This window comes from Marmota marmota, unplaced genomic scaffold (genome assembly GCF_001458135.2).
Source record: "Marmota marmota marmota unplaced genomic scaffold, marMar, whole genome shotgun sequence".
Taxonomy (NCBI): Eukaryota; Metazoa; Chordata; class Mammalia; order Rodentia; family Sciuridae; genus Marmota; species Marmota marmota.
The window spans coordinates 3,282,119-3,297,943 of record NW_026000243.1 but is presented as its reverse complement, the minus strand read 5'-3'; the positions used below and the strand labels follow the sequence as shown (position 1 = coordinate 3,297,943).

Below are 15,825 nucleotides of genomic sequence, written 5' to 3'. Positions count from 1 at the left end.
ACAGTTCTTGTTTAATCAGTTGGTTAATTTCTTTACGATTACTTGCTCCAGAAAAAAAGAAACAAAACTTAATAAACACAATGTTATGGGTAAACCAATGTTTTAAGAAAAATTTGTCTTTTTAACATATGACTGATTGTAAAAACAAACTTACCACAGACCTTCTTTATTACCTACCCTCTTATTCATCACATAAAGACGTTCTTATCCAGAAACATTATTTTCTTTTATTAAATATGGTTTTCATACATAGAACCTTCTATTTTTTTTCTTTCCATCTATTAACCCTCTTTTTTCTTCACATTTGGAAACAATCCTTGAAAATTTTTGAGTTGAGGCAAATTATTTTATTTTAATGGAAAGAAATACTTTATTTACAGTACTCTTAATTGGAACAGTTGAAACTTTTGAGCCTTTGTATATAGAATTACATCTGTTTACCATTTTATGAAAACACAATGTTTAAGTTTATAGAATTATGCCTGTTGGGACTTTAAATTTTTAGTAAAACCTTTTTAGTGCTGACAAAGTAACTTTAAATCCTTTCTTTCATTTACCAGTTTATAAAAACATCAGTAATGTTACCCAGTGGAATTGAAGGAGTCAAGAGTACTTGATATTACATTTAACAGTTAGCAATTTAATCTTGTAAGTTAATCGGATGTCTAACAAACAAAATTACTGATAAATATGAGTAATCCCATGTCAAATCTATTTATTTATTTTATCAAAATATCAAGACAAGTAAATTGAACAATATTAGCTGTTTTCCTTGTTGAAGAAAATTTCTAGAACCAAGGAATATTAGACATGTTATAGACATTAATATCTTATTAATTAACCTTTTTGATCACCTAGAGAGACTTGTGAGTTAAGTTTAATTTTAAAGACATATTTATTTTTATCTGTTTACCCAATTTAAATTGAACTATTTTAAATCAAGTGAATTAAAGGTATTTGGATTAAATTCTTTTTTTTTTTTTTTTAGCACAGAAAATTACACAAAGGGGGGTTTGAGAACTTACAGATAACAAAATTAATGAGGGTCATTAGAGCTTCAGAAAGGGTTGTTATCTGGTCAGGGAGAGCCAGGCATGGGTGAGTTCAAGGCACAGGTAGGCATTCCAAGCAAGTTTAGAAATCGCAGTAGTTTATAGTAAAGACGAAATTAGCTTTTCATGCCTTTGTGGCAAGATGGCTCCCAATCTTAAGAGGAAAGTAAGCTGGATGGATCAGGAGATGTAGCTAAGTGGTATAGCACCTGTGAGTTCAATGCCCAGGACTCCAAAATCAATAAACAAAAAGATAAAATAAAAAGTCTTTTGTGGGACTGAGGATATAAGTTAGTGGTAGAGCACTTGCCTAGCATTCAAGAGGTCCAGGTTTTGATTTCCAGCACTGGGGGGGAAAAAGCCTTTCCAAATTCTCATCAAGTTTTAGCCAAGGCAAGCGGAAAATATTCCTGGCTCCTCTTCTCTCCCCACTTTTTCCCTCTGATAATCATCTCCTTGAAGTTTGTGTTTTAAAAGGGATGGTTTTGGGGGCTGGGGATGTGGCTCAAGCGGTAATGTGCTCGCCTGGCATTCGTGGGGCGCTGGGTTCGATCCTCAGCACCACGTACAAATAAAATAAAGATGCTGTGTCCACCGAAAACTAAAATACTTTTAAAAAAATAAAAGGGATGGTTTTTCAGATAAGACTAGATAGGGAGATTTATATCTCAAAGGCATAGAGAAATAATGGAAGTTTTCATTCAGAAGGAATTGGAGGGGGAAATATTTACCTGTTAGAGGTTTAGGATAAGGACTGGTTTGACTTTTTCTTAAGTGCAAGATAGTGTCCTAACATTTTGCAGTAGGTACAGTTGATACCAGTGTTTAAGATTAAACACCACAAACAGTGAGGCAAGTATAAAAAGCAAGTTTTACTTAAGAAAGGGACAGAGGTAGCCGACTTCTCCAAGAGAATGGGGCCCAGAGCTGGGTGCCCATGGGAATAAGGGTGTCTTGCTCTTTCATAGACCATGGACTGGAAACTCCAACTTCCTTTTTTCTTCTTCTTTGTTTACTGTACCTAAGGGCAGGAAGGAATAGTATTGGGGTAATCACTATCAACTCCTTGTGTTGGGACTTATGATCCTAGAGGTTAGCTGTTAGCAACCTTTTGTCTTTTTTTTGGTAACCAGCCCTCATCTTCTCAACCCCATCAGTCATTATCTATACTGACTTCCAGACCTTCTCTCCCCTGCCTCAGTTTGTTGAGGAATGTGACATTTCCTGCGTTCAAGCTGGGGGTGGGGACAGTTGTAGGCAGATTGCTTTTTGGCAGAGAAAATGTAGAGAGTCAGTACAGTGGGCTTATTTTATAGATTATTCTCTTAACTTCATGTTCCTACCATCCTCATCTGTTTGTCCCCTTACGTAGTCATCCTGGGAAGTATAGGTGAGGTTTGAGATTTGGAAAGAAGTGGTTGTATTCATCGACTTTCTGTTACTGTAACAAAATGCCTCAGATAATCAGCTTATAAAGTTAATGGATTTATTTTGGCTCATGGTTTTGGAATTTCCAGTCCATGATTATTTGGGTCCATTGCCTTGAGCCTGTGATAATAAAACTGGATTGATAGTTCAGCTCTTAGTAATCATGCAGGCAGCACACTTAACTCATGGCCAAGGAGGAAGGGAAAGGAGCCAGAGTCCCCCAGTCCCTTTCATGGGCATACCCCCTATGACCTAAGGACCTCCCACTTGATCCTGTCTCCCAGTGGTGCCACCTGGGACCAAGCCTTTTTTATACATGGAAACATTTGGGAAACATTCAAGATCCAAACTATTACAGTGGGCTTGTTTTAAAAAACACATTCTTGCTTCTATAAAGGCTTAATTTTCAAGACAAGAACAGTGACTTTTCATTCCCCTAAGAATTAGGTTACAGCCTGCATGATTACTAAGAGCTGATCTATCAATCCAGTTTTATTACCTTTAACTTGTTTCTATCAGGGAAAAGATCTCCAAATGGGAATCAATATTTCTTTCTTCCAAATTTAGAGTTGTTTGTCTCTGAAAATTTTTAATAAACCAGTTTGTTTATTTCTGAATATATAATTTCATGTTAACTTAGGAGAAAAGGCAAAGAAATAGGTTCCTGTCACTCTGTAAATATAATCAGCCCTCCATATCTACAGGTTTTACATCTTAGGATTCAATCAACCAATGATTGAAAAGATTTAGGAAAAAAACTCACATGTGCACTGAATTTGTACATAACTTTTAAAATTGTTAATGCCTAAATAATGTAATATAATGTCTATTTACATAGTATCTATATTGCTTTAGGTATTATAAGTAATCTAGAGATGATTTGAAGTACATGGAAGAATGTGCCTAGGTTATATGCAAATACATCATTTTATATGAGGGATTTGAGCATCTGTGGCTTTTATGACCTAGGGGTATTCTACCACTGAGCCACATACCCAGCCACCTGCCCTTTTATTGAGACAAAGTCTTGCTAAGTAGCTGAGGTTGTCCTCTAACTTGCCTCATCCTCCCAAATTGCTGGGATTTCAGGTATATGTCACACACCGCACCCTGTGCGTCTGTGGATTTCGATATCTTGATTTGGTGTGTGGGTGGTTCCTGGAACCAGTCCCTTGGAGGATACTGAGAGATAACTGTATAAATCACAGTTTTCTACCAAAATTATACCTACCAATGACTGATTTGGCCAAAGCGAATAAGCATCCATGAGACCAAAACAGGTCAGTCATTTATAAGAAACCAGGGTTTACATCCAGAGAGGGAGCAAAAAGAGCCCTTCCAAAAAGAGCCCCAAAATAAAGAAAAGCTTTGTTAGCTGCTAAAAGAGTATAACCTGCATTTTTGTCCGGGCATTTGTGTGTGTGTGTTGGGGGTACTGGGAATTGAACTCAGGGGCACATCCCCAGCCCTATTTTTTATTTGATTTAGAGACAGGGTCTCACTGAGTTGCTTAGTGCCTCGTTAAGTTGCTGATGCTGGCTTTGAACTCTAGATCCTCCTGTCTCAGCCTCCCAAGCTGCTGTATTATAGGTGTGCGCCACTGTGCCTGGCGAGAACAGATGTTTTAAAAAAGCAAACCAGACCCCTAAATCTCTGTTTTCCTATCTTATTTTGTGATCTCTTTCCCCCATATTCCTGACCCTATGATGCCATATACCAAGAGGCCCTCATTGGAGACCAAACTGATATGGTCACTTGACTTTGGACTTTCAGCTCCACCCAAAATAAATTTGTAAAATAAATTAAAAAGTACCCAGTCTTAGGTATTTTGTTATAGCAATAGAAAACAAACTAAGATACCTCCCTTTCTCCACCAGGCATTGCAGGTAAAAAAGCAGTGTGATAGTAGAAGCAAATGTGACTCCATTTTGTTTTATGACTTCATCCATGCCAAGTAGAAGGGTCATGACCAGGGCAAAATGTTCTTTTCCTTTTGCTATAGAAACCTTTAAGAACACAGAACTACATAATGGGGCATTGTTTCTGTAACTAGGGTAACGAGGCTCTGTTTCTGTAACTGGGGTGACTGGGCTAGAGGTTAGCTGATAGCAACCTTTTGTCTTTTCTTTGGTAACCAGCCCTCATCTTCTCAACCCCATCAGTCATTATCTCTACTGACTTCCAGACCTTCTCTCCCCTGCCTCAGTTTGTTGAGGAATGTGATTGGTTAGCCTTCCCGCCACTTGAGTGCACTCTCCCGCTTTTGTAACCTGGCTTGCTTGCATTGGCTAGACCCCGGAACATCCCTTTTGCGTTTTCAGGCTTATAAGGAGTGCCCTTGCAATTGTTCAGGGCTGATCAGGAGAACAGCTTTATGTTCTGGTCAGCCACCACCAGTGTGCTTCAATAAAGGCTTGATTTGATTATACGTGAGTGATCTGGAAGTTAGTTTATGAAATCCCGGGACGAAGCTTTAACTATAACAGCAGGAAGATCTCATTTTGGTTAAGAATTCTTAGTGTTTCTGTTTGCTTCCACCAGGATTTCCTCTATAGGGCTCAAGAGTGAGTAAAGTATCTCAGAATCTTCTGTCTCAGCAAATACAGGAGGAGAAAACAATTTTTTTCTCAACCCTCATAAATTAATAGTTGGGGATATTCTTAAGACAGATTAATAAGAGAAAAACGAGTAATGTGTGTAGTGCACATCATGTGGGAGAAAAGCAGCACAAGATGTTCAAAGCAGTGGCTTGGAATGTCTTAAATATTATTTTTTCCTATTTTTAAAATTTTTATTTTTTTACTTGCTCTTATTATACATGACAGCAGAATGCATTTTGATTCACTGTACACAAATGGAGCACAACTTTTCATTTCTCTGGTTGTACATGATGTGGAGTCGCACCACATGTGCAGTCATACATATACCTAAAGTAATGATGTAATGATGTTATTCTCATCCCGCCATCTTTCCCACCCTCACAGTAATAAATCTCAGAGTAATGACAAGACAAAAGAGCAGGTAGTTTTAGGCTTTAGTGGTGAAAAAACTCAGAAGGTAAGTTTGTGGGAAGAAAGTGGGCTTACAGCTTGATCTGCTAAGGTCTGAGTTGATAAGACTGTCTCCAATATATGAGGATTTAAATTCTGTCTTTAGGTGGGAAAAGAGGGAGGGGAGGTAGAAAGACTTTCTGTTTTATTAATTTTCTATATCTTTAGACAGGAAAATCAGAGAGTCCTTCTGCATTTTAACAATCCTCAGTAATTTAGGGAGAAATATTTTGGTTTCAATATGGTAGGTGGACTTTGAAGCTGTAAGCTATTTTAAGAGCAATTACCAATCTCTAGAAATCTAGGGCATGATTCAAGGAATGCAAGACCTGAGCCTATGGAAGGATGTGAGAGAATGTCCTATAGAGCTAAGGTCTCTAAAGGTCTGGCCCCTCAATGAAAGGGTTACCTTAAGAAAAGCTACCCCTCTAATGGAGAAAAGATTGGAAAACCTACCTGCCTTAACCTCTACTCCAGGAGAATAGAAAAGATCTAAGAATAGGCTGGTAGTGTAGTTCAGTGGTACAGCACATGCCTAGCATTCTGAAGACCATGAGTTCCATCCCCAGCACCACAAAAAAAAAAAAAAATTCAAAACTAAGAATTCATAACCACAAGCAAGTCTTGATATTCATAATTGCCTACAGGAAACTCAAACTGAAAAAAATCTATTTAAACTAATCTTCTTGTCTTTATTGACTGCTTACTGTATTCCATTTGAATCCAGAAGAAGTGTAAATTTGTCTGTAACTCTTTAAGACATAGTTTTAGATCTCGCCCAAATGGCTTCACAGATAGTTAATTCTGAGCTTGAACTATGCAAAGAATAGAAAAAAGGACCACACTCTAACTATTCTAAAAAGCTGGAATACCTGAGCATAGTGTGGTGCATTCTTATAATCCAAACAGTTTGGGAGGCTGAGGTTGGAAGATCACAAGATCGAGGCTAGCCTCAGCAATTTAGTGAGGCCCTAAGCAATATAAACCCTGTCTTAAAGTAAAAAATAAATAAGGGCTGGGGATGTAGCTCAGTGGTACCTCTGAGTTCAATTCCCAGTACCAATAAAGAAAAGGAGGGGAAAAAAACTGATATGACTTTGGCAACAACCAAAAGAGGGATAATACAAGAAATGATAATTAAGGGTTAATCCTATATTTGAGCATAAATGTAAAAACCCTAAAGGAATTGTTAGCTGGATCCTGTGATTTATGAAAAATGTAATACATCATAGTGAAGTTGAGTCTCCATGAGAAATGTAAAGCTGACTTTACAGCAGAAAATCTAATGTTATTTATTGCATTAAAGCAGGAAGTCATCTCAGTAAGTGTGGAAATGAATTTAAAATTCATTGAAAATAGTAAAATCTTAGCCAGTTGGAAACAGTAAAAAACTCTAATCTGTTAAAAATATCCCGTATAAAAATATATGGCGGGAGGTGGAGGCTAGGGGTTGTGGCTCACTGGTAAAGCACTTGCCTCGCATGTGTGCGGCCCTAGGTTCGATCCTCAGCACCACATAAAAATAAATAAAACGAAGGACGAAGGTATTGTGTCCAACTACAACTAAATACACACACACACACACACACACACACCTGTCATCCCAGGGAGGCTGAGGGAGGAGGATTGCAAGTTTGAGGCCAATCTGGACAACTTAGTGAGACCCTGTCTCAAAATTATTTTTAAAGAGGGCTAGGGATATAGTTCAATGGTAGAACATGTGCCTAGCATGCTCCCTGGGGATATAGATCCTGGGTTTGACCCCACCCCACTCCCCCCAAAAAATGTACCAAATAACCACAACAAACTTTTTGGGGTACTGGAATTGAACCCAGGAATGCTCTACCACTGTGATACAGCCTTTTTTCCCCCCCCTTTGTGTGGGAGGGGGGTGGAGGTACTGGGATTGAACTCAGAGGTCACACCCCCAGCCCTTTTTATTTTATTCTGAGACTATTTCACTAAATTGGTAGGGCTGGTCTTGAAATTGTGTAAAGGTCAGGTGAGCGTCAGAGGAAGAGACCATCAAGAGACTGTCTCATGCAACAGCAAAGGGTTTATTGGGGGTCCAGCATGTTGGGGCTCAGAGCTCACTTGAATAGAGCAAAGAGCCCTGGGAACAGCTTAAGCAGAGCTTATATACTTTCCTTGGAGAGGGCAGGGAGGGAAGTTCATTGACGGGTCAGGGCGAGTGGGCGGTTTGCGTGCAACCGGGTAAGGGAATACATTCTGCAGTTTGGCAGTTGGGGACAGCACATTCTGGGAACAAGATTAGCAAACAGTTCTCAAGATTATTAACCCTTCAATTGTAATTCTCCTGCCTCAGCCTCCCAAGTCACTGGTAATGCAGGCATGTATTACCATATCTGGCTACAACACAATAGTAAAATGTTTGAAACATTCCCTTTAAGGTAAGGAGACAAGGATTATTACTATTGTCACTCCTTTCAATATTTCACTAGAAGTTCTAGAAGACAAAGAAGGAACTAAATTTTGGTTTGTTTTGCAAATTATATGACTGTATTTATAGAAAACCCAATAAAATCTGTAGTCTTGTAGAATTAAAAATTCAGCATGTTATTAGTATTAGATCAATAATAAATTTCAATCCTTTAGGCCAGTAATACATAAGCAAATATATAATTTTAAAATGCCTTTTTACAGTAGCAACAAAATGTGAAGTACTAAGGAATAAATCTAATAAAAGATGAAACTAACCAATATGGAAAGGATATGTCTTTATTGAAACACATTTTAATACATAAATGGAGACATACCATTTTTATAGGTATAATGGTTCTGTCATCAAAACATCTGTTCTCCCTAAATAAATCCAAATTCAATGTACATTCAATAAAAATACTCACAGGCTTTTTCCTAGAACCTGAAAAACTGAAGAAACAGTGGAAGAGTAAAGGAATCAGAAAAGTCAAAGTAATACAAATGCATAAAAACAGTAGGGAGAATTGACTGAAAAGCTATCAAAGTTTATTAAAACCTTGACAGTATGACAGGGCTGGGGATATAGCTCAGCTGGTAGAGTGCTTGCCTCATATGCAGAAAGCCCTGGGTTCAATCCCCAGCACCACACACAGAAAACCAGTACACGAAGGGACAAACAAAGGAGAATGGAGAACCTAGTAACAGATCCCCACATATAATAATACATGACTACAATGCAGTGGTGAGATCATAATCAGTGAGAGAAAGAATGGACTAGTTAGTAACTGATAGAAAATGAAGGGAAAAAATTGTAACTCTGACTTTAAAAAATCAAGAACAAAACACCCCTACCTTAGAAATCCAGGTGGGTTAAAAACCTAAATGTGACAAATACTTATAGAAGGAAATAACAGAAGTAGGGAAGAATTTCCTAAGACACAAAAAGCACAGACAAAAAAGTAATAGGTAAATATTTTATATTAAAATAAAACTTTTAAAAAAGATAATATTGCCATATATTTAAAAACATCTAATAATTTAGAGCTATGTGCTTAAATATTAAGGAAGAGACTTTGACATCTTCTAATAAAACTGAAGATTTATATTATTTACTACTTGCCTGTTCCCCACTTAAGCTAAACCCTAGAAAACTGTAATCACAGAAACATGTGCAAAAAGTTGACAGGCTCATTTGTTTTTAGTAGCAAAAAGTTGGAAACCTAATATCCATTTGAGAAGAATATATAACAATAGTGGTATATTTACATAGTGGAATGAAAGGAAATTAACTGAAGTAACACCTGCCAGCACGGATAAATCTCACAGTGAACAAAGAAAGGAACCCACAGCATACAAACACTATAATGCCATTTATATAAAATATAAAACCATGTAGAATTAAACATCGTTTGATCATACAAACATAACTTTATGGAGAAAACCTACAAGTTTAAAGTTCAGAATAGTGGTTATTTTTGATGAGAGAACTGGAATTCGGGGGCTAAAAGAAGCACCTTAGAGGTGATAAAGTGTTTTTTTTTTGTTTTTTTTTTTCAGTGCTGGGAATTGAACCCAGAGTCTTGCACATGTTAGGCAAGTGTTCTGCCACTGAGCTATACCCACAGCCCAAGGTTTTACTTCTTAAGTTGTGCTGCAGGGGCATGAGTTGCTACATCATAGTATTCCTTAATTCTTTTATATATAATAATTCATACTTTAAAAATGTAGCTAGGCGTGGTGGCACACACCTGTAATCTCAGCAACTCATGAGGCTGAAGCAGGAGGATCACAAATTCAAGGCCAGCCTGGGTAACTTAGCAAGACCCTATTTCAAAAAGGAAAATAGAAATGGGGCTGGAAATGTAGCTTGGTGGTAAAGTGCCCCTGGCATTGATGTCCAGTATCATGAAAAAATGACAATCGTATTGAGAACAGATAAATGAAACCCTGCTTATCCCACAAGGAATATAGTCTGCTGCTGGAAGAAAAATGTTGAGTCCTTCCAGTCCAAGGCAAAAACAGCTACTATGAAAGCATCAGCTCCAATCAAAGCCAGACCTCTGATGGGGTTCCCAGTTACCACAGGATCAGCAGGCTATTTTTTTTTTTTTTTTGGTGCTGGGGATAGAACCCAAGGCCTCAGGCATGCTTGGCAAGCACTCTACCTCTGAGCTACATCCCCAGCCCAAATCAGTAGACTTTGATCCAGGTGAAGGGTGATCCCTGAGCCCTGGTTTTCCTTCTCCCGCCCCCCCCCCCCAACCCAGTTCTTCCATCTACTGTACATTCAGAATAGCTTCTAGGTTTGTTTCTTTCCTTTCCTTTTTTTTTTTTTTTTTTTTACCAGGGATTAAATTTAGGGATATTTGATCACCAAGTCACATTTCCAGCCCTAGTTTGCATTTTATTTACAGACAGGGTATCACTGCATTGCCTAGCTCCTTGCTTTTGCTGAGGCTGGCTTTGAACTCTCAATCCTCCTGTCTCAGCTTCCCAAGCTGCAGGTATTATAGGTGTGTGCCACTGTGCCTGGCAACGTTTCTTTTTTGGTGCTGGAGATCGAACCTCGGGCCTCATGCATGCTAGGCATATGATCTACCCTGAGGTGCATCTGCAATCCTAGATTTGTATATCTAATGGCACTTGTGCAATAAATAAAACACAGCACAGTGCTGTCTGCACCTTTCATCCAGCTTTCTGAAGTGAGTCCATGTCTCTCGGAGAGAGAACAGCAGTAGTGTGTATGAAGGACTTGACACCTGTTGCTTTCTTCTGATGCCTGTTCCAGGGCTTCTCCAGGCAACTGGGAAGAGCATCCATTCTGAGATCTGCAGTCTAGGCTTCCAGCTCATTGACAATAGTGTGCTTCTTTAGGAGGGTTGCCTATCTACACCAGTGCCCAGTACCAGGGAAGGAGACAGGTATGTGCCAGGCTTCCTGTCCAGTTAGGCAGCAGGCAAAAGACTGCTGACCCTGCTGGTATCAGCACTTCCTACCAACTTCTATTTCTGGCTTCCTGGGGGACTCCCCTGCTTCCTCATGGTCTTCCTGGGAAGTCCCCAGCTTCCTTGTGGCCTTCCCGGGGAAGTCCCCACCTTCCTTGTGGCCTTCCTGGGGGAGTCCCTGACTTCTCCATGGCCTTCCTGGGGAGCCCACAGTAATAGAAGCCTGATGGGTAGTCTGATCCCAGGGCCACTATAAAATGCTTCAGACTCTGGCTCCTGATGTCTCATTATATCTGCTTGAATCTGATGCCTTATATAGGCTATATCTAGCTTTATTCCAACTTCCTTGGTCCCATGATAACATAAGAAGTGTCAACTGAGCGTCTGCAGATCTGAAAGAGACCAAACAGAATCATAGGAATTGTCAACCTCCTCAAACACAGAATCTTTATTCCCCCCCTACTGGTCCCTGTGTCTTTGTCTTCTTTTTATTATGTTTCTTCTTTACCCACTGTAATATAATTGTCCCTCCTCTGAGTATGTTCATCATATGAAATTCTAATTATTTTGCTCCTTTTTGCCTTACTAAACTGATATCCCTCCTGGCATTTCCCAGATCTTGATAGACATCTCTAACTAATCTTAGTGAGAAACTTCATACTATTACTGTTACCACCAGCTAATACATATACAGGGTTTGATATGTGCTAGGCCTTGCCTGTAATGAATACTTAACATGTACTAGGTCATACTCGGAACACCTACTGAGTATACATACTATTCTTTCTCTTTTAAGTTCCTGGGAGTTGAACCCAGGGACACTTAAACACTGAGCTCCATCTCCAGTCCTTTTCATTTTGAGATAGAGTCTTGCTAAATTACTTAGGGACTTGCTAAGTTGCTGAGGCTGGCCTCTAACTTGCAGTCCTCTTGCCTCAGCCTCCCAAGTCGCTGGGAATACAGGCATATGCCACCATGCCCAGCTATACAATTCTTGTTTTACAGTAATGGAAGTCTGATAAGCAATAAGAAAATCAAGGCACACAGGAGTTAAATAACTTGCCTATGGGAGTAACTGCTCACATGATAATAGATAAAGAAGCCAGGATCCAAACCCAGTCTTTTCCAGAGCCTGCACTTTAAACTACCAGGAACTATAATGGCTGTCTCCTAAAGGCAATGTAGATCAGATTCTGAGGTTGAGTCCCCTCCCCTTCTTTCACCCTTCCATAGCTTACAACGTATGACAGCTTCCTTGACTTGGTGAAAGCCACGATCAGGACCTCTGCCATCAACATAGTACATGAATCGGAGCTCAGGAGGGTAGGCATCTCTGGTCAGTCCAGTCAGCAAGGGGATGGTGCAGCCCTCGGCTCCCGGTGCCTCAGTCAAAGCCTGCAGCATCTGGTACTTACACCAAGGATCATGAAGGAAGCCTGGAGTGATAAGCAGCACATGGCAGTGACTACTGCTCAGTGCTTGGCACAGCTCGGATACAATGGCGCCACCTGGGGTTGCATCCCGAAGCTGCAGGAAGCAGCGTAGGCTGTCAGTACTGCTCTCCAGGTAGGCGACCAGTTCCTGGGCAGCTGTCAGGTCCTCCTCACTGTGGCATACACAGACGTCATAGTCTTTGCTCCAGCGGCCCCTGCTGCTGCTGGTATCCACGTGTGCTGATGATGGGTTGGAAGACATGACTGAATTGGGATTTGAGGGTCGGTGGCTGTCCTGTGAGGCTGACTGTGAACCATCACTGGAGTGGCTTTCTGGGTTAACAGGCATCTTCTTGGGCTTCTTCAATAGGGCTTGCCTGAACCAATCTGTAGTGGGGGGAAACATACTGCTCAGGCCTACATCTTTCCAGGCTACCTCCTCACACATGGAGGAGTCTCACCACCAAGGGAAGATGGGCAGATTCCTGCCAGCTCCCTGCGTTGGGAAACACCTTACTCTCAAAGATTTAGCTATGCCAACTTGTTATCCCTTTAGGCCTTGCCTAAGAGTTCTTTCTATCTTGAAAGGATTCAAGAATACATGAGAACTCTAGAGTCCTTATTTGGGAGTGTTTTATCAGCTTGATTAAGAGATGTCCTTAGCCAGGTGAGTAATGCACAATAGGGGGATCCTGTAGCCTCTAATGGAAGTGTGCAATGCTCAGCTAGGCCTGAGTACCAGAAATGTGGTCTTAGCTACAAAGGAGGCTGAGACATGAGATCACTAGAGCCCAGGAGTTTGAGGCCAGTGTGGATAACACAGTGAGACACTGTCTCAAAAACAAGAAAAAAATAGAGATGGCCTTGCCCTGCTCCAAGTCTTTTGATACCTAGTACCCCACCCCTTAAGTAGAATATTTCACTAGAACTAGCTGGTCAACCATCTGCATATAGAACTATGTATGCTGGTAAAGATCACCCTGTTCCAAAGCCCACTTCCAGCACTGAGATGAGGTGGCTTTAGGTTAGGGTGGGATGCCCATTGTGGAAAGGAAAGGGCAGGGGGGCTTGTATCTGTTTAGCTCCAAGAAATCCTAGATGTTGCTAAGTAGGCAACACGAATCTAGGAAAGAGAGCTACTGCTCTGGTAAAGCACAGGGCTTACTGATTCAAAATCTACACTTTGGAGCCAGGCACATAGATTAGGTTGTGTCCTACTGCTTATTCTATAACCTTAAGCAAGTTAGTCTAGATCTCCATTTCCTTTATCTATAAAATAACACATTTTAGTTGTTGTTGAAGGTTAACTGAGATAATGCAATATCTCATATATTATAAGTACTCCATAATAATATTAAAACTCAGCTATTGATGAATACAGATAGTTTGGTGTTTGGGGGATTGATTCGTTTTTTTCTTTTTATGGTCCTAGAGTAAAGGTTCTAGAGTAAAGATTAGTATGACAAGAGTCACAGTATTAAGCATTTAGCCTAATGATTTCTAGGCTAGGAAAATTGTTTGAGCAGGCTAGAAAACCTTTGAGCCAAAAGGATTGAAGAACCCACCAAAGAATTCACTAATGCATGCCTCTCTCCTCACTCTCCACAAAGCATGGGCACTGAAGTCTAATGAGGAGTTTTGCCCCCTTGTCACCCTTCTGCGTCACCTCCCTGTGTTTGGACCAGGCAGGCCTCCCACCTCACCAACATGCAGACTAAGGACTACACTCTTAGGAGCAAGAACAGGAGTAGGAATCTGGGTCCACTCACCAGCCATCTTGCCCAGGGGCTTCTTGGACTGGGATTGAGGAGCAGGGAGGGAGGTCGATGATGCCATAGTGTTGGGCTCAAAACTAACCCCATGAGACTGGGCATCAGTAAAGCAGTAGAAAGGGGGAAACCCAGTCTTGACCTCATGGAACAGCCATCCTAAATGGGATAGAGAAAGAGAATCATAAGTTATACCTACCTTACTCCTAATCCCAGTTTGTGGGCTTCTGGAAGTTCTGCCACTCTGCTAATGCCTAAACAGGTCCTAATCATGAGACTAGGGAAAAACAACACTGTGATTAGAGCTGGTTTCTGAATAAACCAGGTTTTGTGAAGTATACTCAGACTTACAGGGTGTGAGTTCAGCATGACTGGCAGAGTGACTGTTCTCTACTCCACCTGGCTAGGAGTGCGTTTGGAATTTGGGGTAGAGTTCATGGCAGGGAGCTCTTTAGAGGCACTTCTTGTGTAAATGCTGAAATGGGAGGACAGCTGGTATTTGGACAGAAAACTGTGTATCCAGGTAGACAGATGCTGAGCAGTCAAAAGCAAGAACATGTGTGTTCCTTGAGAGACTTCCTCTCTGTCTGCTTTCCCCTCAAAGCCCCCATTCTTCTACCTATCCAGTTCTCAGATCAGGGAGAAAGTGTCATGAAGTGGTGAAGGCTACACTCTGAAGGCACAGTGCTTAGATTCTCACTTCTAGTTAATGGCGCCTTCAGCAACTTGCTAAGCTTCAGCATCTCCATCTGTGAAATGGAAATACTGTAATGCTAGAAATTTTCTCAGCATTATTGTAAGAATTACATGAGATAATTTATGTAAATCCCAATGACATCTGCCATACAATAAATGCTCAGAAAATGTTGCGGGTTGGTATGTCTTTAAAATAATCTGGGTACAGTGGTACAACACCTGTAATCCCAGTGACTTGGGGAGCTACGGTAGGGGGAGACTGAGGCAGGAGGATTGCAAGTTCAAGGTGAGCTACGGTGCCGCAGTCTGGCTGGGCACAATCAGGAGCCACTTGTCAAAAGAAACTAACTTTATTTTTAGAACCACACACGCCAAACAAAACAGCCTCTCAGGAAAAATCCTCAGAGCCTCAACTGCCACCACCGGCTTTCCACAAGCCTCTCTCTCCCACCCAAGCTTCTCTCCACCTCCCACAATCCTCCTGCTCTTGAGGCCGATTGGCTGGGTCACGTGGGCGGAGCCAAAAAAAGTCCCCCAATGAGCAGCTCCGTGGTCTGAAAGGGCAGGGAAACAGTCCAATGAGCATCACCGCAGAGGAGCCAATCAGCTAGATGTTGCTGGGGCCCCTTTGGCTGTGGCTCTCAACATCTCCCCCTCTCTGTTTAAACAACAAGCATGTGGCTTAGGGACCGTGTCTGTTAGGCAGTCCAATTCAACATATGGTCCTTACCCGTCATCGGATGAACTGACCTCTAGGCGTCAGCCTCCTGTCTTAGGTTGGTACCACTGCAATTGGATCATACCCGTCACTGACTACCGGTCCAGCATACAGCTATACTTGTGGATAGGCCTTTGCACCAGTGGGGGGGTGAGGTTCTTTGCCTCACCTCTGTTGGCCCCCAAATTTTAGACCATCACTAGTAGAGGAGGATGCAAAATGCCATGACATTAAGCCAATTGAGGGCTCCTTTGAAAAATTGTACCACCGGTGACATCATCAGCAAAAATAC

At 41.0% G+C, this 15,825-nt stretch overlaps 1 protein-coding gene across 3 annotated transcripts in view; it reads right to left on the bottom strand.

The window, feature by feature from the left end:
* Positions 1-8,251: 8,251 nt before the first annotated feature.
* The window catches only part of LOC107153503 (TIR domain containing adaptor protein), a 15,780-nt gene continuing 8,206 nt past the window's right edge, over positions 8,252-15,825 (bottom strand). For 2 of the 3 annotated variants that reach the window (XM_048796101.1, XM_015499018.2), the window contains exons 2-5: positions 14,120-14,278; positions 12,156-12,737; positions 11,251-11,309; positions 8,252-11,216 (exon numbers count right to left, since the gene is read on the bottom strand). In XM_048796101.1, the coding sequence (XP_048652058.1) occupies positions 11,290-11,309; positions 12,156-12,737; positions 14,120-14,186 (669 nt within the window). In that variant the 5' untranslated portion in view covers positions 14,187-14,278 and the 3' untranslated portion in view covers positions 8,252-11,216; positions 11,251-11,289. Of the gene's footprint in view, positions 11,217-11,250; positions 11,310-12,155; positions 12,738-14,119; positions 14,279-14,318; positions 14,397-15,825 lie in introns of all 3 variants that reach the window. The other variant, XM_015499019.2, reaches the window with a different exon arrangement.